A 22445-nucleotide genomic window follows, 5' to 3' on the forward strand; every position below is an offset into this window, starting at 1 on the left:
CACATATCACATTTGGTCAAGGACTTTGACACTGTGTCAAGTTCTGCTTGTAACATGCATTGTCTTCTTTCAAAATACACTTCCATTTTCACAGGAAACTTAGCGATTACATACAGTCTCTTTCAAAATAAAAGCACTACGTCAGTACAGTTTTTCCTCCAACAACTAACGCACATGGTTGGGTTTAGGCAACAAAAACACATGGTTGGGTTTAGGCAACAAAATTATGTGGTTGGGTTTAGGAGAAAAAGAACAGGGTTTGGCTTTATAATTTTACGGGACACATACACTGCTCTCCTGGGTGAAAGTTGGTGTCTGGTGGACCACCAGTTCTACCCACCCTACTTGGACTTTCGCCGTTTTAACTGTCATTCTTGTCCTGTCGTGTTTCCCCCTGACACTGCCGAGCACTGTCACGTATCATGCCGACTTTAAAGGACGGCTTTCTTCGTCAGTGTTTGATGCCGCAAGTCACTGCCTAAGTGCCAGATTTCGACGACTTCGGGGTAGGACCAGCCTCAAGGATGACAAACCTATCTATTGGACTTCCCGGAGATATTATCAAGTAATTTTGTGTATACATATTTTCCTAAAAAATGTAAGAAGTGTATAAATATTAATTAATATTGACGAATCCATTAACTGAGTCAGTGGTTCCCAACTGGTCCAGCCCTGGGGTCCAGATTTCTCCTTAGTCAGCAGTTCAAGGTCCACACAGTCTAATATATTCAGGGTCATACTTGTGTTTGGCCATGTCACTGAGCTGGTTTGCTGTCTCTGACAAGTAGCTGTCTGTTCTTTCACTCATTCTACAGCAGTTAGTCTTCCATTTCTGTGTGTGTGTGTGTGTGTGTGTGTGTGTAATTGTGCATCGGACTGAGTGGGTCTTCCCCAGGCTTGGTAGACAGCAACCAGAACAACTTATGTGACAGTCCTGGGAGAAGCTAAAACCTGAACACACAAAAAATATGGCTGTGTAAGTTAAGAGCTATTAGCCAGGGGGGAGGGCTAATAATGTTCATATATTTAATGAACATTATTGTTACTTCTTGGAAACTGTCAAATTGGTAAAAATGGTCCCAGTCCTCACCCTCTGGTCACACTTAGTATCTCAAAAATGACTTAGTATGGTTTCTCATTATTTTAAGATACATTAAGTTACATAATTTTTGATAAGTTTCATTCTCGTCCTCATTATTTCAAGATAAGTCAGCCTGGGTCATTACTCTGAGAAGGTTTCTCATTATTTTTGCAACACTTATTTATTATCTTTTAAATACTAAGTAATTATTTTGAGATACTAAGTCTTAATTTCCAGAAAGTCTCTCATTATAATGACAAACAGGATCTTTTTTCATCACATTGGCAGAAATGGGCTTCCATATCAATAAATACAAAGAGGGACAGACTGGACTATCAGATATATTATATGGCATCATTAAGATGTTTGTTTCATTTTGATTAAACTATAAACTCATTAACCTACCTGTAGTAAAATCATACACTGGTCATTGTTCAAACAAGTGTGGCTCCAGTCTGCACACACTGCTCCAGACTCTCATCCCTGGACGAGTTTCTCTGAACTCGATTAGTTCTGGCTGCAACTCGCGCGGGTTTCTGCAGCCGACTTCGCGATCGTCTATTGTGACAGATGGATCACTCCACTGTTGGAAAAATGGTTTGGTCTTGTCTATTGTCTTACTTTACATTTTTTTTCAGAGGAGCCACTTAAGTATAAGCATGACTGCTGCACAAATAGACTCATCTGGAGTCTAATGGCCCTGACACAATGTATATCAAATATGACTGAACAAAGGTTAGAGCCAGCACAAGGGCTGCGGCCAAGATTTAAGAAACAGGCCTACTGAGGTCATAAATCCAAAAACCACCACCCCACTCTCTTGAGAAATACTGCATCATCAAAAAAGAAAAAAAAAAGTATCAGGTTGGACCCCTTTTGCCTTCAGAACTGCCTTAAGTCTTCGTGCCTTAGATTCAACAAGCAACATTCCTCAGAGATTTCGGTCCATATCGACATGATAGCATCACACAGTTGCTGCAGATTTGTCAGCTGCACATCCATGATGTGAATCTCCCGTTCCACCACAGCCCAAAGGTGCTCTATTGGATTGAGATCTGGTGACTGTGGAGGCCATTGGAGTACAGTGAACTCATTGTCATGTTCAAGAAACCAGTTTGAGATGATCTGAGCTTTGTGACATGGTGCGTTATCCTGCTGGAAGTAGCCATCAGAAGATGGGTACACTGTGGTCATAAAGGGATGGACACGGTCAGCAACAATACTCAGGTAGGCTGTGGTGTTTAAACCATGCTCAGTTGGTACTAAGGGGCCCAAAGTGTGCCAAGAAAATATCCCCCACACCATTACACCACCACCAGCCTGAACCGTTGATACAAGGCAGGGTGGATCCATGACGCCAAATTCTGACCCTACCATCTGAATGTGGCAGCAGAAATTCAGATTCATCAGACCAGGCAACGTTTTTCCAATCTTCTATTGTCCAGTTTTGGTGAGCCTGTGTGAATTGTAGCCTCAGTTTCCTGTTGTTAGCTGACAGGAGTGGCACCTGGTGTGGTCTTCTGCTGCTGTAGCCCATCTGCTTCAAGGTTGGACGTGTTGTTGGTTCAGAGATGGTCTTCTTGGTACCTTGGTTGTACCCAGTGGTCATTTGAGTTCCTGTTGCCTTTCTATCATCTTGAATCAGTCTGGCCATTCTCCTCTGACCTCTGGCATCAACAAGGCATTTTCACCCTGAGAACTGCTGCTCACTGGATATTTCCTCTTTGTCGGACCATCCTCTGTAAACCCTAGAGATGGTTGTGCGTGATAATCTGAAAAACTCAGACAAGCCCGTCTGGCACCAACAACCATGCCGCATTCAAAGTCACTTAAACCTCCTTTCTTCCCCATTCTGATGCTCGGTTTGAACTTCAGCAGGTCGTCTTGACCATGTCTACATGCCTAAATGCATTGAGTGACTGCCACGTAATTGGCTGATTAGCTATTTGCATTAACAAGCAGTTGAATATGTGTACCTAATAAAGTGGCCACTGAGTGTATATAGGCTATAGTGTGAACAGAAAGAGGATTGAGGCCCCATCAGAAAGAGAACTGAGTCCTCTGACGTTTTGGTATCAGGAAACAGAGACAGAGTGAGAGCTCTTCTCTCGTGCCTCCCCTCTGTGGTGCCGTACAGGCACGCGGGCTTCGCCTCTCTGTGTGCATAGATTGTTGTGGCTCCTTGTCATCCGGAGAAAGTTCTCCTCACAGTCAGCTCATCTTATCCAGCTGTAATATCAGAAACAGAAGTATGGCGGAGTCTCAGGAAGACAAGCTGTACAAGGCGGAGTACGCTAAGAGCGGCCGCGCGTCGTGTAAGAAATGCAAAGAGAACATAGCGAAGGACTCTCTGAGGATGGCCATCATGGTGCAGGTAACGTAGCGAGGAGGAAACCTGCGCAGCTAGCTAGCTAACTACCAACAGGCTAGCTTCCGTTAATACGGTGGTTTATTCTGCCGATATAGTGACTAATAATGAAATAATAGGAGGCTGAATATATTTAGTTATAGTGTGGTTTCAGTTGTGTAAGGTTAGGCCCTCGTTAGCTTCTAAATGGCTGACACTGTCCATTGAATCATGATCACAAAGAGCCGTTGAGCCTTTCTTATGTCGAAGTAACAATTACCTATCATGCTATTCATTAAAGTTGGGTTAACGTTAATTAATATATTTTTAATGCAGTTTGAGGTTAAAATTAAAGGCTAAAACTGCACAGTGTCTGAGAGAGCACCTTCCTCAGTAGCCCAAATCACAACAGCCTCATCACTTCAATGTAAATCCTGTCTGCTTCCCCACAGAGCATTAATTAACTAAGAGGATCAAAAACCTCCTTATTCATCATGGCCTCTGAAGCAGATCCGCAGTCACTTGACTTTTCACTCTGGAGGCCAGTCAAGTCAGCAGGGGCTCAGGTTCATCACCTAAATCACCACTATTAAATAAACCATTGTTGTGTACATCAGAGACTCTGTATTTGTGGTCTAAATATCCTCAGTCTTCCTTATGGTAGTAGTTGTCTGCTGCAGTGGTGCCCAAACAGGGGTCCCCCAGGGATCCTTGAGGGAGTTCCTGGGATTCCCCAGAAAAAATGCGGATCCTTATTCTCACTATTTAATTCACAATAGAAATTAGCTTAATGTGAAGCTGCATTTATGTGGTGTGAAAATAATCGTAAAAATTAGTTACGCATATGTGTTGTATGTGTTTTTATGGGTTTTTTTTATATGTTGTATGCTTTTGAATTCTTCTGGAATTCATCGTAAGACAGCAATACTTCTGCAGCTCCTGAGTCTAAGATAAATTTTCCTGCAGAGACAATAAAGTATATCGTACAGTATCGTATGATATCATAAATGCCACCCTGAACTGGAGCAACAATTCGGATAGTTTTAGTCGTGTGGTTGCAGATGCATTCCATTTGTAGCATACACGACACGCCCCTTCAAACCACGCCCACCACTAGTGCAAGACAAACCCACCATCCTGCTGTTTATCTGAACCCTGCTACAATGCAGTGCTGTGGTGTATAAGTATGAGGCCAAAGGTGGCAATAACCCACTCTGTAGTTCTTTATACATGAAGACATGATTCAGTTTATCAGTCAGGTCCATTCAGAATGGACCACAAGTTTTGGACCGGGCCCCACTAGTTGGAAACCACTGCCCTAAGATGGGCAAGTCATGTAGCTAATGGGCAGGTCATGTAGCTGCTCCAACAGCAGCTGTACCTACTTGAAAATTTTGGTACACAAGTTGCCACGTTGACATCACATATGCAAAAACATGGTGGAAAATGCTAATGTTCGGCTGATGATAATAGACTTTTTATTAATTTTCATATTGCATGTCAATTTTTTGTTCACATGTAATTTGTATGATTTTAGGCTGTAACCGTTAGTTGCTGTTCACGTAGAGTGACCTCAATAAGTGGGAAAAGTTATTTATCATAATATGTCAGATTAAACAATACTGTAGTAGTTTTAGGGGATGTACTGGTGCAGCAACAAGTCTGGGACAAAATCACTATGTAATATGAAGCTTCAAACTGCTATCAACATGTTGAAATGCTCTATGCAATAAAATACCACAAATCTTCCTTGTAGCGTCAGTATTGTTTCCACATTATGACCTAGAGCTTATGAACACACCAAAGTCGGAAAAACCACTTCCCAAATCAGGGATTAGGAAGAATTGAGGAGCTCATGAATGCAGCGAAAGAGTGACTATTCTGCTCACAGGTTTCACTTCCTCCAGAGTTGTCTCCTCAACTTTTGCTGACAACTATAAAATTCATCTTCATCTTAATCATGTCAGACGACCCAAATCTTTTCAGATGAAGGTCCCTGAAGCGAAATCTTACCAAACGGGGATCCCTGATCTAATGTGTATCAATTCAGGGGTCTTGAGCACAAAAAAGGTTGAGAATGAGTGGTCTTTTGTGTCATGCTCACACAAGTGCCCAGCCCAATTAGATGCCAAAAATAGAATAGCTGTGTTGACACATTTTTCAGACGAGTATATAACTTTCTAACATAAAAAATTGCAAACAGAGAGTTTTGTATTCTCTTCTAAACTCATTGCCACGAAAAGTTCCTCTCTTTAAACACAACTCAAATTTTTTTGCAATCATCCAATCAGAAGAAGTCATTAGACACGAAGGACATACTATAAGGTACTTTATAAGTATGCCAGTGTAATTATGACCACATGAAATGGACTTTGTCATTAGTCCAGCCTTTTAACCTACATGTTTCTATAGCCAATCATAGTGTAACTAAATTTAACTACTCACACAAAGATCATCGACTCTTTGTTAATGCCTCCTCACTTAAAAATCTACTAAATCTAAATATATTTTTAGACAATATGTTCATAATTTAAGAACAGTTTTCCTGATGCATAAAGAAAAAAGATTTTACCTCACAAGACTAAGACTGGCCATGAAAAATGTCCCAATTTAAGATCTTTCTTTTAAGCTGCAGTTAGGACTTGGTCACGGCTCTGTTCCACAGCAGGATCATCTCACATTTATGTCTCATGTTTGTTTCACTGTAATCATACTATGTTTGTTCTTTGTCCGACAGTCGCCCATGTTTGATGGGAAGGTCCCCCACTGGCACCATTTCTCTTGCTTCTGGCAGCGAGCAGCAGCTCAGTCCACGGCTGATATCGCTGGGTACTCTGACCTCCGCTGGGACGACCAGGAGAAGGTCAAAAAGGCTATTGAAAGTGGTGGAGCAACAGGAGGTCAGTGCTTGACTTTTAGCATTTTACTTATGGGATGTCTTAAAATGTCATATTGCCACACTATGTACAGACTGCACAGTGCAGTGTGGCTTCATGGAGATGATAACGCAAATAATTAAATGTCATCTCAGACCTATGGACCCTTAGTTGAGCAGCTAACTAAATATTTTTTTATTCAGGTTGATTTGCAAACATAGCTTATAAGAGTGACTGTACTTTTATTCAATAGCTTAGTGAATGTTGCTCTGTCAAACAGGTGTACAGATCATCATGCATCATGACAGTGCAGCAGCAGCAACTCACAGCAAGCAGTGAAAAAAGTCTCCAAACCATTATCAGCACTTTTTTTTCCTTTTATCAGTGAAAAATACAAACACAGGCTCAAAGAAAATAAAACATCTCTGTACACTGTGGTATCTCACAGAGGTTTGACATACAGTGGTGGAAAAAAGTTTTCGGACACCCTTAAAATTTTACACAATCTCAAATATTATCATGAAATATTTGTGGAAAAATCTTTTTTGTGTTTCAAAAGGTGTGGCTGCATTAGACAGATACAAACAAATACAAATTATATTTTTTTGTTTATTGTTTACAAGAAAAACTAACAAAACTAAATTTTTGACAGTTTCAATATGTCAGTTCTCAACATTGTCGGTATCAAAGTCAACAAATAACAGAGAATGTGTTCAAAACTGAACAAAAAATAAATAAACCATCACATCATCAAATTAATATTTAGTAGTCCTGCCATTGGCACGTAGTAGAGCTCTAATCCTGGCTGGCATGTTCCCCACGAGCCTTTCACACTGTTGAGGGGTAATCTTGTCCCATTCTTCTTGAATTACTGCTTTTAATTCTTCTAAATTCTTTGGTTTATGCTTTGAAAGAGACCTTTTGATAATCCACCACAGATTTTCAATGGGGCTCATGTCCGGGGATTGAGCTGGCCACTCTAAGACCTGGATACTGTGCTCCTGCAGCCAAGTTCTACTGGCCTTGGATGTGTGGCAAGGGCCATTATCTTGTTGAAACATCCAGTTTTTACCTTGACGGAACAGTGCACGTGCAGAAGGGAGCATGTGGGTTTCGAGAATGGTACAATACTTGGTAGAGTTCAATGTGCCATCACAGACAGTGAGATGACCAACACCAGCAGCACTCATGCATCCCCAAACCATGATACTGCCTCCACCATGCTTGACAGTAGGTACTGAACATGCTGGAGATAATGCTTGGCCTGGCCTTCTGCGTACCCTCACATTAGTAGGAGGAAGATAAAGCTGGAAACTGGACTCATCTGACCACAAAATCTTCTTCCAATTCCTGGCTGTCCAGTTCTTGTGTGCCTGGGCCCAACGACGCTGGGCTAACCTCTGTCTCTCATTGATCAGGGGCTTCTTGATAGCCTTGTAGGACCTTAAGCCATGATCTAAAAGTCGGCCACGTACAGTGCGGGTGGAACACTGGACACCAGTTTGGTTTGACCACTGCTGCTGAAGCTCCTGTGATGTCATTCGGCGGTTTTGCCTGCACATGCAGATCAGGATGTGGTCATTTCTTGCTGAAGAAACCCTTGGACGCCCAGATCTTGGTTTGTCTTCCAAGCTGTTGGTTCGTCTGTATTTCTGCAGAGTGTATCCAACTGCTGAAAGACTGCATCTGCACTTCCTGGCTATCTGGCGGCAGCTGTATCCTTCTTGGCTGAGAATCTTTATCTTCAGGCGTGTTTCCTGCGTTAGGTTCCTTGTTTTAGCCATTTTTGTGTCTGAAGAACTTTCAAATGTGCTGGCTTTATGTAGACATGAAGCTTGGCAACAAAAATTGTGTCTTTTAATAAAAAGAACGACCTTCATCACTGGTACCAAAATGACCCAATACTCAAAATTCCTTATGTATTTTTATGGAACCAATCAATTTTAAGTTTTTAATGGCTTTTTTAGGATTTATTTAGTATTTTGGCTGTGACTGTACTAAAAGAAATTGCACTTGAAGACCTAAGAGTGATTCTTAATGCAGTATTTCACAAATGCATGGGGTGTCCGAAAACTTTTTTCCACCACTGTATATTTGCTTCCTTGTCACCACACAAAATCAACATCCTGTTGTAACATTTGTTCTTGTAAATGTTGTTTATTCTCAGAAATCTTGCATATATAGATATATTGTTTTTTATTGCTTGATTACTGTTGATTGCCTTGAAAATTTAAATATATGACTTCCTTCTTGTAGGAAAAGGAGACCAGAAGAGTGGAGCTAAAGGAGAGAAGACACTGAATGACTTTGCAGTTGAATATGCCAAGTCAAACCGCAGCACGTGCAAAGGCTGTGATCAGAAAATAGAAAAGGTTAGCAGCCGCTTTTATTTACACACAGAAAAACTGTTCAAAATGCTGTTTCTGTATTCAGTATGACAAATCGTGTAAGTTAGATCGTTCTGTTGTGTTAATGAGTCTGCCATCCTCTCCTTCAGGACCAGATCCGTGTTTCCAAGAAAACTGTGGACCCAGAGAAGCCCCAGCTGGGTCTGATCGACCGCTGGTACCACACTGGGTGTTTCGTGAGCCGTCGGGAGGAGCTGGTCTTCAAGCCTGAGTACAGCGCCGCTCAGCTGAAGGGTTTCAATGCACTTCGGGCAGAGGACAAGGAGGAACTTAAAAAGAGGCTCCCTGCCGTCAAAAATGAGGGGTGAGACAAAAGCGTTTTTTACACAGAGATGGCGCCATAGGGCTGCTACGGAGTCCCATCTTTGCACTGCCTTTGCTTTTGCTTTTTTTTTTTTTTTTTTTTTTTAAATCCCAGCAGATTTTAGACAGCATGCCGGCACTCGAGAAGCAGAAGTGGTGTGATGGGCATGATGTGCAAAACATCAGCCTCTTGTGTGACGTATAACATACATTCAGCAGCACCTTATTAACAATAAAATGGCATTAACATGGCAGAAACAATCATTTACCATCCCCCGTTATATGGCAGCTGATCTCATCCTCTGCTCAGAGAGGAAGGAGCCCCTGGCCACTGTTCTTCTTCTTTGAGTTAGCTGCTATCTGCTATCATCTGCTTTTTAAATCTCCCGATGGTTGGTCTTGAAGAGGCAGTTTGAAAGGGGCTAAGGGTCTTATTATGTGCAGGTTAGGTGGTTAATTTTGTGACATACAGTTGACAAAGTTTGTGATCTCAGCTCCAGTACGCGTTCTGGACAGCCGCCCGCCCTCTGTCACCAACACTGACTGCATTCAAAGCCTCTCTGTCTCCCACCGTCCTGCAGCACATGAAAATTGCCTTGAAGGTGTCCCTGAAGGCCGTCATGGTGTACGCATACAGGAAGGGGTTGACAGCCGAGTTGGCGTGTGACAGGATGATGGCAGTGAGCAGCAGCTCTAGCGGCACAGGGCAGTGAGGGCAGAGCAGCAGGAAGCAGTTGATGATGTGGAGCGGGATCCAGCAGATTGTGAAGAGGAAGAGAACCAGGAAAAGCGAGGTGGCGGTCTTCATCTCTCTGCGCATGCTGGCTGCAGCCTTCATCTGTCCCTCCCCTCTGCCGCTTTGCTCAGTTGCGATACGCCTCACCTGCCGCTTGACCGTGACAAAAATTTGGGCATAGATAAGAAACATGATCACCAAGGGTGTCAGCACACAGGCGAAGAAGTTGAAATAGACCATGTAGGTCATGTCCACCACAAAGACAAAGAAACAGTAGCCCGAATCAGGCGGCGTCTTATGCCAGCCCATCAGAGGCACAAGCCCGATGAGAAAGGCTAGCAGCCACGTGGTCAGGATCACAAACACGGCATTACGAGGCGTCATCACGACCCGGTAGCGGAAGGGCATGAAGATGGCCACGTAGCGCTCCACAGCCACCGCCAGCAGGCTGAAGATGGAGCTCTGGGTGAACATTATTAAAACACTCAGCATGAGCAGACACAGGTAGAGATTGTGACGTGGCAAACCGACGTCAGTCAGGATGGCACAGGGAATGGCAATGGAGCCCACGCAGATGTCAGCGACTGCGAGCGAGACCAGGAAGTAGTTAGTGACAGTGCGTAACTTGCGGTTGAGGCCCACTGCAGCGCACACCAGTAAATTGCCGATTGTGGAGAAAAAGGCGATGATAAGCTCAGCCGCCATGTACGCCACATTTGGGGAAATCACCAGGTCAGCAGGTGGGGGTGGAGGAAGGGAGGAGGTGGTATTGGAGAAGGAAGGAGCTGAGGAGTTGTGGAAAGGCTGCAGGAAAGGAGAGGGTGGATAGGATGAGCTTGTAGTTTGGTGGAAAGTGTAGAGGTGCAGCGGTGCGGTGGTGTTCTCCATGGTTGCTCCTAAAGAGAGAGATTTAAATCAGAAGTCAAGCTTAACAGCTCAGTGCGGTGATGAAGACAAGAAAGCAGTAAAAGTACTCACCAAGCTGTAGCAGTATCGTTCTTTTAAAAGTGTCAACACTCAAGAAACTAAAGACTTTTTCATCTCGTCTTCATCCTGGCAGCAGCCGTCCTGACACTGCACACCTGTCCTCACATTACATGCGCACTTCTGTTTGAACAAATCTGGAAGACACTACTTTATAGAATTCCCTTCTTCCCTCTTGATGTCATCTGACAAAGGATGTTTGCCTTGTTTTTTTGTACTCCAAGGGATCAGACAAAGACTGACTGCTGCTGGATGGTCATTAACTGATCCTTGTTTGTGTCTGGTCTCGCAGGGAGGCTAATGAATATGTCCTGTCAGGGCAGGGTGGATGATATCAGCACTGACACCTGGGATTGCGTAGACATGTACCTACTTGTGTGTGGGTGCGTCTATTAACTGATGGGCCCTAATGACTTTGTCTAATGAATAAAGGTGTCAGACTCGGGCTTGTTTGTTCCGAATCTTGGGCTTGTTCCAGTATCCCTTTTGGCCTCATTTAGGAAGATAATTTGAGGGTTTTTTTTTTCTTGGCCGTGCTGAGTTATTAAGAAAACAAAACAACAAAAGTTTGGAAGAAAACTGTTTTGAACTCCTGTTTGCTCTTTCAGGAAGCGTAAAGCCGACGAGGTGGATGGAGTGTCAAAGAAACAGAAGAAGGAGGAAGAGGATGAGAAGAAGAAGCTGGAGGAGCAGCTGAAGGTATCTTATGGTCCTCCACTTTGTTTCCTATTTTGGAGTAAACGTCACGTTATGTTTTTAATGTGTTTGTATTGTTTTTTGTGCATCTGCAGAGCCAAAGCCAGCTGATTTGGGGAATCAAGGACAAGCTGAGGAAGTTCTGTTCAACCAACGATATGAAGGAGCTGCTGATTGCAAATGGCCAGGAGGTTCCCTCTGGAGAGTCCAATGTAAGAGAGCCTCATTTCATTTAACCTCATCTTATTCAAACAGTTATGTTGATGGAGAGAGTGCCCAATCTTTTGTCTTTTACTGTGTAAATAACATTTAAACAACTGTAACCGTAGCCTCTGCTGTTCCTGATGCTGTTCAAGTTGCCATGACCAGCATGTATGTGTTGTTTAATCGACAGGTGGTGGACTGCTTGGCCGACGGCATGGCTTTTGGTGCTCTAGAGGCCTGTAAGGAGTGCAAGGGCCAGCTGGTGTTCAAGGGCGACGCTTATTACTGTACAGGGGACATCTCAGCCTGGACAAAGTGTGTGTTCAAGACCCCAACACCCATACGCAAAGACTGGGTCATCCCCAAGGTAGGTCACCTCATTTCAGGGCTCCTTATGGTTCCTAATAGCAGAGCAAGTGTCCCTTCCGTCAAGCTGTCGGAGCTAGCAGAGAGCCCACACTGTAACCAACTACACTCCAAAGATTATAGGCTGTAGGCTACAGATGACAGTGTGAAAGTGAACCAACACATCACTGGCAATCAAGACAGAAGGCAAGTAATATAAAGGGAAACTTCAATTCAACCAGCTGTGTGTCATTACAGTGTGAGCAGCTGGATGCCCCCCCCCCCCCTTCGTGCTGCTGCCAGCTGACAGGCAGGGAGCTCCAGAGGGGAAGCCAAATGCCGTTCAGCTGCTCTCTGTAATGACACACAGCTGGTTGAATTGAAGTTTCCCTGCTTCCCTTCACTGGTTCCTGTACGACAGGGTCGGTCTTTTATTCACCGTTATAATCATTAAAAAGTAGGCTATATCTTCAGCAGCTAGCTAGCTAACCCTACTCTTTTCAGGGTTTGATTTTGGTTTTGGAACAGAGAAGAAACATTTATATTTTCCAACCTCTCCAGATAGCGAGTATCATTAATACACGTGCTCTAGGCATAATGTTAAGCATCGCAAATGTTGCATAATGGAGTATCCATGAAGAAAATGTCACATTTTGTAGTTAAATTTTACTGCTCAGAATATTCTGTCTTATGATTTTAGGAATTCCACGAAGTCCCCTTCCTGAAAAAATTCAAGTTCAAGCGACAGGACAGGGTTTACCCAAAGGAGGCTCCCACCAAAACTGTCACCGCAGCCAAAGCACAACCTTTGGCGAGTGCATCAAGTGCCCCGACTGAGAGACTGCCAGAGGGAGCACCTCCAGGTTAGTGACGACACCTGAGGCATCAATATACTGCAGGTGTTGAAATATTTTTGGGGGGGTTTGTATTCTCTCTGTACGCGTGTGATTTTATTTAGTGGTTGCATTTTAAATGAACGTAAATTGTATTTGAGTAAACAAATTTGTAACATCTGTGTTTGTGTCCATAGACAAACCTCTCACTGGAATGAAACTGTTGGCTGTGGGCAAGCTGACCAAGAACAAGGATGATCTGAAGGCTGCTGTCGAGGAGTTGGGCGGAAAGATCACCGGGACAGCCTCTAAGGCCTCTCTGTGCCTCAGCACCAAAAGTGAGCAACCAAATCAAAAATGTGGGCCAGTGAGTTCCCTCAATGTAACAGTTCCAGCTTTTCTAACTTCATGTCTGTGTTTTTACAGAGGAGGTGGAGAAGTTGAGTAAGAAAATGGAGGAAGCGAGGGACGCCGGCGTGCGTGTGGTCTCCGAGGATTTCCTCACAGACATCAAGTCGTCGGGTAAAGCCCTCCAGGAGCTGGTCTCCCTGCACGCCATCTCACCCTGGGGTGCAGAGGTCAAAGTCGAGGCTCCAGCTCTGTCGGCGACCTCCAAGTCTGGAGCGCTGGCCACCAAGAGCACAGGCAGGGTGAAGGAGGAGGAAGGTAAAGAATACGAGTTGCTGTTATTAATGTATGTGGTCACAGATGTTTATCTAAATGTTAGAGCACGTTTTAGAGAGGTGATATATATTTTTGTGGGTACATTTTTTATAAATATTTGCATTAACACTGTTACAGGTGGGAGCAAATCCAAGAAGATGAAACTCACAGTCAAAGGAGGAGCTGCTGTGGATCCAGATTCAGGTAGTCATGAGCACCCTGCGTTGAAAACATTTTTTCTCTGTCCCCTTTTTGTCTTCTAACCTTGACAAATGTTTTTTTTTCTTCCCTAGGTCTGGAGAACAGTGCTCATGTCTTGGAGCAGAGCGGAAAAATGTACAGTGCTACGCTGGGTCTCGTGGATATCGTCAGAGGAACTAACTCCTACTACAAACTGCAGCTGCTGGAGGATGACGTACAGAAACGGTCGGTGTTGCTGCAGAAAATCATGTCACTGTCTTGTTTTATTGTGAAGAAGTTATTAAAGGGCACATATTACGCTAGACACACGCTTCATGTGGTGTCCTTGGTTGCTAGATGTATGAAAAAATAATAATTATGCCAGAATAATCATTCTAGTTCGACTATCTCTTGCCTGTTTGCAGGTACTGGGTGTTCAGGTCATGGGGCAGAGTGGGCACCACCATCGGAGGCAACAAGCTGGACAAGTTCCATGACAAAAACTCCGCCCTGGACAACTTCCTGGGAGTCTACAAAGAGAAGACAGGCAACGAGTGGGGCTCCTCCAACTTCACCAAATACCCCAATAAGTTCTACCCTCTGGAGATTGACTATGGACAGGTACACTCAACAACACATAGAACTAGAAAGGAGATATCCGACAGTATGTTTCTCTCTGTAGCTGACTGGATTTTCTTTTTTTTTTTTTGACAGGATGAGGAAGCGGTGAAGAGGCTGACGGCCACCGCCGGTGCCAAGTCCAAGCTGGCCAAACCCGTCCAGGAGCTCATCAAGATGATCTTTGATGTAGAGAGCATGAAGAAGGCCATGGTGGAGTTTGAGGTAAGACTTTTAATGCTGCTTTAATTTTTGCATTCAACTTTTTTTAGTATTAATGCAACCCCAGTGTGTGCATTATTCATTTATGTGTCCCACATACAGTACATAGAGCTTGTTTCTCCTTTCCTGTCTTCAGATCGACCTCCAGAAGATGCCCCTCGGAAAGCTGAGTAAGAGGCAGATCCAGAGTGCCTATGCTCTGCTCACTGAAGTACAGCAGGTCAGTAACTGACAGTCCCCCCAGGGGAGTTGTCTCAGTATTCACCTTTCTATTGAGATTCCTCTTTATAGGACTCGATAGTGCATTGCAGTCCACTTCAACACATTCAATTCCTTTTCCTGCTCCCCTTTAATTCCGTTAGACACTTGAATGAATGAATTTTTGACATTAATAACTTTTACATCATTGGTAATGTCTTGTTTATCACAGGCTGTGTCAGACTCTCTGTCTGAGGCCCACATCCTGGATCTCTCCAATCGCTTCTACACGCTGATACCACATGACTTTGGTATGAAGAAACCTCCACTGCTCAGCAGCCTGGACTACATTCAGGTAAGGACACAAACACTGGCTGTGTTTACATGCACACTAATATTCCACAGTTATTCAGGTCATGTGAACAGCACATTCTGTTTTGGTATTCTGAATTAGACATTTTCAGATTAAGACATGTGGTATATGTTGTTAACTAGAGCATTGTTTGGACGTGTAAACAGTGCATTCAGAATATGTGTCTCAACATCCACAATCATTACTGTTCAGGCTAAAGTTCAGATGTTGGACAACCTGTTGGATATTGAAGTGGCGTACAGCCTGCTGAGAGGAGGGGCCCAGGACAATGAGAGAGATCCCATCGACATCAACTATGAGAAACTCAAAACCAAGATTGAGGTGAGGACTCTAACTCCATGTTTTACTCTTTTGTAATCACAGACAGTGTGCAAGATTTATCTTTTTCCATTTCAACCTAATAACGTTCAATGTGCTCACTGTATAAAGAGATGGTGTATGGAAAGATGACAGTATGCTGTATATTGTTGTTTCACAGGTTGTTGAAAAGACTTCAGATGAGGCTAAGATCATTTGCGACTATGTTAAGAACACCCACGCTGCTACGCACAACACGTACACACTGGAAGTGCAAGAGGTAAGTTGTCTTTGGGAGAAACTGTTTAAGCATTAACTTTATTTTAGTATTGTGTCACAAATTGTTAGCTTGTATAAATTTGTTTAAGTTACTGATTCCATCACTGCGTACCCTTGTTGTCCAACATGATTTATAATTTCACTGTGTTTCCTGACTTGTCCTCGTCTTCTAGATCTTCAAAATTGTTCGAGAGGGAGAACGCCAGCGGTACCGTCCCTTCGAGGAGCTACACAATCGCCAGCTACTGTGGCACGGTTCTCGCACCACCAACTACGCCGGTATCATGTCTCAGGGTCTTCGCATCGCTCCTCCAGAGGCACCAGTGGTGAGTTTCTGTTTGTGGTTAGTTTATGGGGAACGAAATAGGGATGCACCGAATATTCGGTAACCGAATATATTCAGCCGAATATTGCAAAAAAACACACATTCGGTATTCGGTGGAATAAGTTAAAAGCAAGGCCGAATAATAGCAGCGCAGTTTTGATAACCCAATCAAACAGCATGCCGTTACGGGCAGAGTAAAATGTCAGCAGTGTGGTGATCCGCCCGTCACCGCACTCGCATTTGCGACTAAAAATAGTTTTGAGCGAGCAAAATAGACTTAAATCATTCAGCACGCTGTGCGAGCAGCCTACAGATTTCAACCAGCAGCAGAAACAAAAGGCAAATCCCATCGATTGTGGGTTGAATGGGGGTCACAGACACAGACAGTAATGTATTCCTGTCAAATACGGCAGCCATCGGCTTACTGGGCGACGGAGAAGTCGGCTCCAATAATATCCTCTTCTTGGCGTCATGATTGCCCAGAAGTACCTGAACAGCTGAGCCAGCCGAACACAGGTATGTGACGTGTCAGAGGAGAAACGAGCTGTTCACAGCCCACAAACCTCACCACACTTTAGGGACTGTTCTTTACTTATGAAGGGACTGTCAGGGGAGGAGGGTGGCTGGTTGATTGTTATTTTATTTATTTATTTTATTTTGATCCCCCCTATGTTAATCACTTATTGATGCTGTTTTTGAAGTATGAATAAGTCAATAAGTAATTTATTCCATTGAAATATCATTGATGTATTATAGAAAACTGATTTATCTTTTTATAAATGACAAAAGGCACATCTGCCTCATTTTCGCTGTGGTATCGTGATACTACTCAGAACCATGATATTTTCATTGGTATCGCACAGTGGGTCCCAATTTTGGTACCGTGACAACACTAATCTGGAGGGGGTTCATCTGCAAAAACTAATGAAAAACTAAACAACGATATTCGGTATTCGGTATTTGGCCAAGCATTTAATAGTGTTCGGCTTCGGCCACAAATTTCCATTTCGGTGCATCCCTAGAACGAAAAAATCTTCTTCTCCATTTGATCTTATGCTCTCACCTGTGTTCTGTCGTGTTCTTAGTCGACTTTTCTCCTGTTCAGTCCTGTGTAACATTGCCATATTGCTTCATTTTCTCCAGACTGGTTACATGTTCGGCAAAGGTGTGTACTTCGCCGACATGGTGTCCAAGAGTGCAAACTACTGTCACACCTCCCAGTCAGACCCTGTCGGCCTTCTACTGCTGGCCGAGGTCGCTCTCGGCAACATGTAAGTCACCGTCTGAGATCTTAAAAAAAGCCTAAATATCAACCTTGTCTTATACTTAAAAAATACGTGATGATAATATAATGTGTCTGTCTGTAATGCAGGCATGAGTTGAAGAAGGCGTCCCACATTACAAAGTTACCCAAGGGCAAGCACAGTGTTAAAGGTGAGAAAACATTATTGGTCACCGCAAATTTTATTTTACAACTCCAGTGCCTCTTGTTAATAATACATAGAAGTTTGGTGTGTGTTCTACTTCAGACTTTCATTCATTAACTTTTTCTTCTTGCAGGTTTGGGAAGAACTGCTCCCGACCCAGGTGCATCTGTCACTTTAGACGGAGTGCAAGTGCCTCTGGGAAAAGGAGTCCACACTAACATTGATGACACAAGTCTCCTGTACAATGAGTATCCTTTCACACTGACCACATGGTTTATGAATTTAATGATAATTTTGCTCTCGAATGACCCCACATGTTTCTGCTTTGCCATGTCATTAATTAATAGTTTGCAAGTCCAGAGTAAAAGACTTGGCTATTACATATTGTTCCTGACTTTACAATAAGATAAGATCATCCTTTATTAGTCCCACAGTGGGGAAATTTGTATTAATCACAGCAGTAAAGGGGACAGTGCAAACAAGAAGCAACAGTTAAAAATACACAAAACAATATACTAAGTATGCTTTGATAAAAAAAACAAAGATCAGTCTAATAAGTAAACAGTAAAAACACAGAGCAAATAAAGTAAGTAAAGGACAAAAAACTATCTGAATAACTTCCTCAGGTTAAATTTGTAATTGCAAAGCTGAGCTGTCACTGTTGTGTTGTTGTTTACTTAATTTGCAAGTTCTTACAACTGTTTATGTCACACGCTGAGCTACACATTTTGTTACTTGCTCACGCCCCCCATTGCCCTGAAAAAGGCACATTCTATATAAACAGAAGTAGGTAGGCGGCATTTCGCTGCGCTCCCCGATTTTGTTTTTATACTGACAATGCTGAAAGAAGGCCGATTGGGCTTTCCTGCAAATTTGCACAGTTCCTATCTAAAAAGGGCTATAGATTGACCTTGGGTGTTTTCCATTTGGGGGATCTCTATGTTATTGCTTAGCACAGCATTTCCTTTAATCTCTAACCTCCTGATCGAGATGTAGATTATTAGATTTTCATACCTGGATGGAATTAGGTATTCTGACGAACAGATGCTAAAATCATCGACTCGCTGAATGATGAGTTTAACCTTGATTGCCCATGGGAAGGGAGATGTAAGTGAGACATGATCGGCATATAAGCGTCCTGTCCCCCGATCCATACGGAGTAAATTTTCTGTAAACATCCCACCCATCTGTCAAGGTTGTGTCTAGATGGTAACCTCCTGATTTGCAAAAACTCCTGCCAGATTTAATGCTCCGTTTTTGAAGTTATCGTTTTAACTTAAACCATTATCTTTCTCTAACCACAACCATGTGAGTTTTGTGCCTAAACCTAACCAGGCCGTAAGCACATCACTGTCACACCACAAAACAGCGAAACAAGAATATTTTAAAGCCTCTCACCAGAGTTTCACAAATCTAGGGTTACCATCTAGCCATGACTTAGAGCAGCAGCTACTGCTGCCCTGCCTTCACGAAGCCGAGTGACAGCTTAAATTTACTGAACCAAAATAGTTTTCATATTGGCTCCACAGGACGAAATCAACAGTGGTTTATCTATTGATTTATTGATTTAATATCCTGCCCACTGCAGCGAGTGAGGGGAGTCTGAGTAGTGAAACAGGCAAGCTCACAGATGGACTGGGAGCTTTGATTAATCAATGTAGACACAGTTAATAAGTAAATTAGATTTGTGTGATCTAAACAGCTGTCTGTGCAGATTATGGTTCATTAAATGTGACAAAAAATAGCGTAAAAAAACTTGTGAGACACATGCATTATAAATTTAATAAAGTGAACACTTGTCTGTTCTGTGAGAAGCAAGTGACGGATGTCAAAAACTATTTCTTAAAACAATTTTGGGCATAAACGGCAAAATTAAAACAGTAGTTGATAGCTGTCAGTTTGGCGTTGTTGTTGTTCCTAACAAAATGTAAGATTTACACTACAGGGCTGTCCACACACTGTCTCTGATCTTCGATTATCTTCTTTTTGTTCACCTCCATGTCTGTAATATGCCTGGAACTTCCTCTTACTTCTCCTGTGTTGGTCATATTCCTTAACCGCTGCTCCCCCAGGTACATCGTGTACGACGTGGCGCAGATAAACATGAAGTACCTCCTGAAGATCAAGTTCAACTACCAGACGTCCCTGTGGTGAGAGGGGCTGCGTCCGAACCCTCTCCAGTGAAAACAAAGACCACTGTTGCCTCCAAACGCCTCAGCTTCATTCTCTGCAACAGAAGATGTTTGGCAAAGGAGTTACGCTACACCATGCTTTACAATGGTCATCGGCAATCTCTAGTCACTTTATTGCTTTCTCATGAGATTTACTAGCAGGCAGCCTTCCTTAGTATCACATTAAGCACCCCAAAACTCTACTTCAGAGTTGCTCATGAGACTGACACAGAAATTACAGCTCAGTATAGCGGTTGGAGCACGGTGCGTTCTGCATATAATGGTTTTGGTTTAGAAATGAACATCAGAAAATGTTTATAGTTTCCCGGCTCATTTGAGATGGATCTTATTTCGTCATTCTTTAATAAACCTCTAGTTAATAAGGCCTAGTACTGCAAGTTTAGAAGGAGTTTTGAGTTGTGAACAACCAATCCGCAGACATACACAAACCAGTAGCCACCAAGAGGAACGTTTTCTAGACGGTTTGGTTCCAAGATACTGTACAAGGTTTGACGTGTATATATTCCCTCTGTTGTTTGTCTCCCGAGCTGTCTTCCTTACTGACAAACGAAATAAAAAGTGGTTAGTGTTTAAGCAAAGTATTCTGTAAAAGAAGCAACTGCCATGGTATGTGGTACACCTTTTCTTAGTGTTTTTCTCGCTTACCTCAAGTACAATAAAAATGTTCTCAAAATTTCAGGCCTACGTCTTTGAATCGTTCTTGTTCTGCATGATTGGATTTGATTTCAGTGTGGAAATAAATACATATTTGTATGTCTTTTTTAAAGCGATGAGATGATTGATTGCCATGAGTGCTTTTTCTTTTCTTCTGTCAAGTCAGGGTCAGATTCTGTTGAGGGACGTCTTCAGCAGGATGATAGCTTGGCCTTGAAGCTGGATCTTGAAGGACATTTAACCAATAGAAATCCTCCTGCCTGTGCACACACAAATTGTATTTATTAACATAATTTTCCATTTGAAACAGGCTGGTGTTTTTCATGAAGGGCATTTTATCCTGGACGTGGTTTTCTGGTGCTCTGAAAAACAAGAACCTGCACCTGGAGGAAAATATTTAAACTCTAATAAAGCACTGACACTGTCTTCCAAATTGGCCACCATAGGCCACCATTATAAAAGAGAGGACACATGGAACTCCAAACAAGGTCAATTATGACTTTCTATTCTGAACTTTGGATCCATTGAGGTTTTATATTTGTAAAACTTTCCTCTAGCCAAGAAAAATGTCTTAATAGTCTGTGACATCATCACAATGTGAAGTCTATGAGCTGAGCGGGAACCTTGTGGGTGATGCCAGCAGGAGACAACACTACTGCACATATTCAGTGAGTTACATAGTGCGGAAGTAAATCTGGGAGCTAGAAACTTTTTTGGGTGCATGTGCCAGGTGAGCAATTCCATTGGAATGAATAGGCGCCATCTTGGCATCTGGTATCTAGTTATTATAGAGTGCCCCAGGAGGTTCCCTGGCCTTGAAGACTGGGGGTTTTTTTTGAATGGGTTTTTGGTTAGATGCCTGAAATAAAGTTTGTGGTTAACACAGGTTGAAGAGACTTTTATGTTTTGTTCTATGACAGAAGCTTAAGTGGCTAAATGAGACTGCAAAACATCATCACACCGAACAAGGCTTTACAGCGGTGACGTCAAAGTCATGCGACCATGGTGTAGTTCATTTATAGCTTAACATGAGTGTTTACTTCTGGTGATTGCATTTACTTATTTATTTATGCTTAAAAAAATCATGAAAGTGGTGTTTATTTGTGAAGATTTTTTTTAATTGTATATACTTTATTAATCTCTAGAGGGGAAAGTTAATTTTTTCACTCTGTTGTCAATTACTACACAGGTCAGAAATACACACACATGCACGCACAGGACCTGTACATGCACTAAGTGGAGATGGGGGCCCCAAGCGGTTCGGGGTTCAGTGCTTTGCTCCATATTTGGTCCAGCAGGCGCCCCTCCCGTTCCTAACCCAAGTCCCTGTGGACTGAGTTACTACTAATATTTTGGTTCCACTGGGGATTGAACCCAGGACCTTCTGCGTGTAAGGCAGATGTGATGACCACTACACTATGGAACCTTTTTAAGTTACAAAACCAAACAACATGTGTCATGAAAGTGTGTTTGCTACAGAGTTTATTTTCAGCAATAATCCAATTCAATTCAATAGATCTTTATTTATCCCAAAGGAAATTCTTGTGCCAGAGAATGCTTCAGATTACAGTAACACAAATTACAGTAACAACAATTAACATTCACAAACCAGTTACAATCAGAGCAACCAGTGGGTTACAGGGGTCAGGGTCACACAATGGGCCTAGTTTTCAAAACAGTAGGGTATCAAGCATCAGTCAAAATATTCAAAATATATAAGACAAAAACCAGTGCCTAATGGAGTAACAATAGAAGTAAGATAAGTACAAGAGTTACTAAAAATGGTGGAAAAATGCAGATGCACCTGATTAAATACAACCAAAAAATCCAAAAGGCTTTTTGACAAGGGAACCAGGGCGACATTAACGTCTGTATAAAAACCTTGTCCCTGGAGCACTCTAATATAAATCTGTGATTTGCAAGAAACCACTGGGCCTGAACAAAAACAACCAATCAGAGAAGATGTCTGACTTGGTCTGTGAACATGAAAGATAAAGCAAGCTTTTAACTGTCAGTCTCCCTCTGTTAACTTGTGCTATTATCATGTACAGTGTTGTACAGCCTGTGCACCCGCAGTGTATGACATGTATGAGAAAGACCTCCTGGCTCTGATTGGTTGTTCTTACTCAGGTAATGGAGTCTTGCCATTAAATGCCATTAAAAGCACTTCAAGGAGCCAGAGCAATATGATTCTTTCACATATT

The 22445-nt window shown here is 42.7% G+C and overlaps 2 protein-coding genes and 1 non-coding gene across 3 annotated transcripts; 1 reads left to right on the forward strand and 2 right to left on the reverse strand.

Annotated features, from left to right (window-relative positions):
• The first annotated feature begins 3199 nt into the window (after positions 1 to 3199).
• Positions 3200 to 20260, forward strand: parp1 (poly (ADP-ribose) polymerase 1). Its single transcript, XM_033649072.2, has 23 exons — positions 3200 to 3455; positions 6166 to 6328; positions 8561 to 8676; positions 8802 to 9016; positions 11344 to 11434; positions 11527 to 11643; positions 11826 to 12002; positions 12681 to 12843; positions 13011 to 13151; positions 13240 to 13479; positions 13615 to 13680; positions 13770 to 13902; positions 14082 to 14277; positions 14371 to 14499; positions 14633 to 14716; positions 14927 to 15049; positions 15260 to 15388; positions 15546 to 15644; positions 15817 to 15969; positions 17112 to 17239; positions 17341 to 17402; positions 17529 to 17643; positions 19468 to 20260. Exons 1-23 carry the CDS (start codon positions 3333 to 3335, stop codon positions 19547 to 19549), a joined length of 3045 nt encoding a protein of 1014 aa, XP_033504963.1. The 5' UTR covers positions 3200 to 3332; the 3' UTR covers positions 19550 to 20260.
• On the reverse strand, positions 9453 to 10480 carry adorb1a (adenosine receptor B1a). Its single transcript, XM_033648612.2, has one exon. It carries the CDS (start codon positions 10454 to 10456, stop codon positions 9506 to 9508), a length of 951 nt encoding a protein of 316 aa, XP_033504503.2. The 5' UTR covers positions 10457 to 10480; the 3' UTR covers positions 9453 to 9505.
• A 1334-nt stretch (positions 20261 to 21594) lies between the features above and the next one.
• On the reverse strand, positions 21595 to 21667 carry trnav-uac (transfer RNA valine (anticodon UAC)). The gene has a single exon. It is a non-coding gene; the product is annotated as a tRNA-Val (tRNA).
• Positions 21668 to 22445: the final 778 nt, after the last annotated feature.

Source organism: Epinephelus lanceolatus, chromosome 13 (genome assembly GCF_041903045.1).
Source record: "Epinephelus lanceolatus isolate andai-2023 chromosome 13, ASM4190304v1, whole genome shotgun sequence".
NCBI lineage: Eukaryota > Metazoa > Chordata > Actinopteri > Perciformes > Serranidae > Epinephelus > Epinephelus lanceolatus.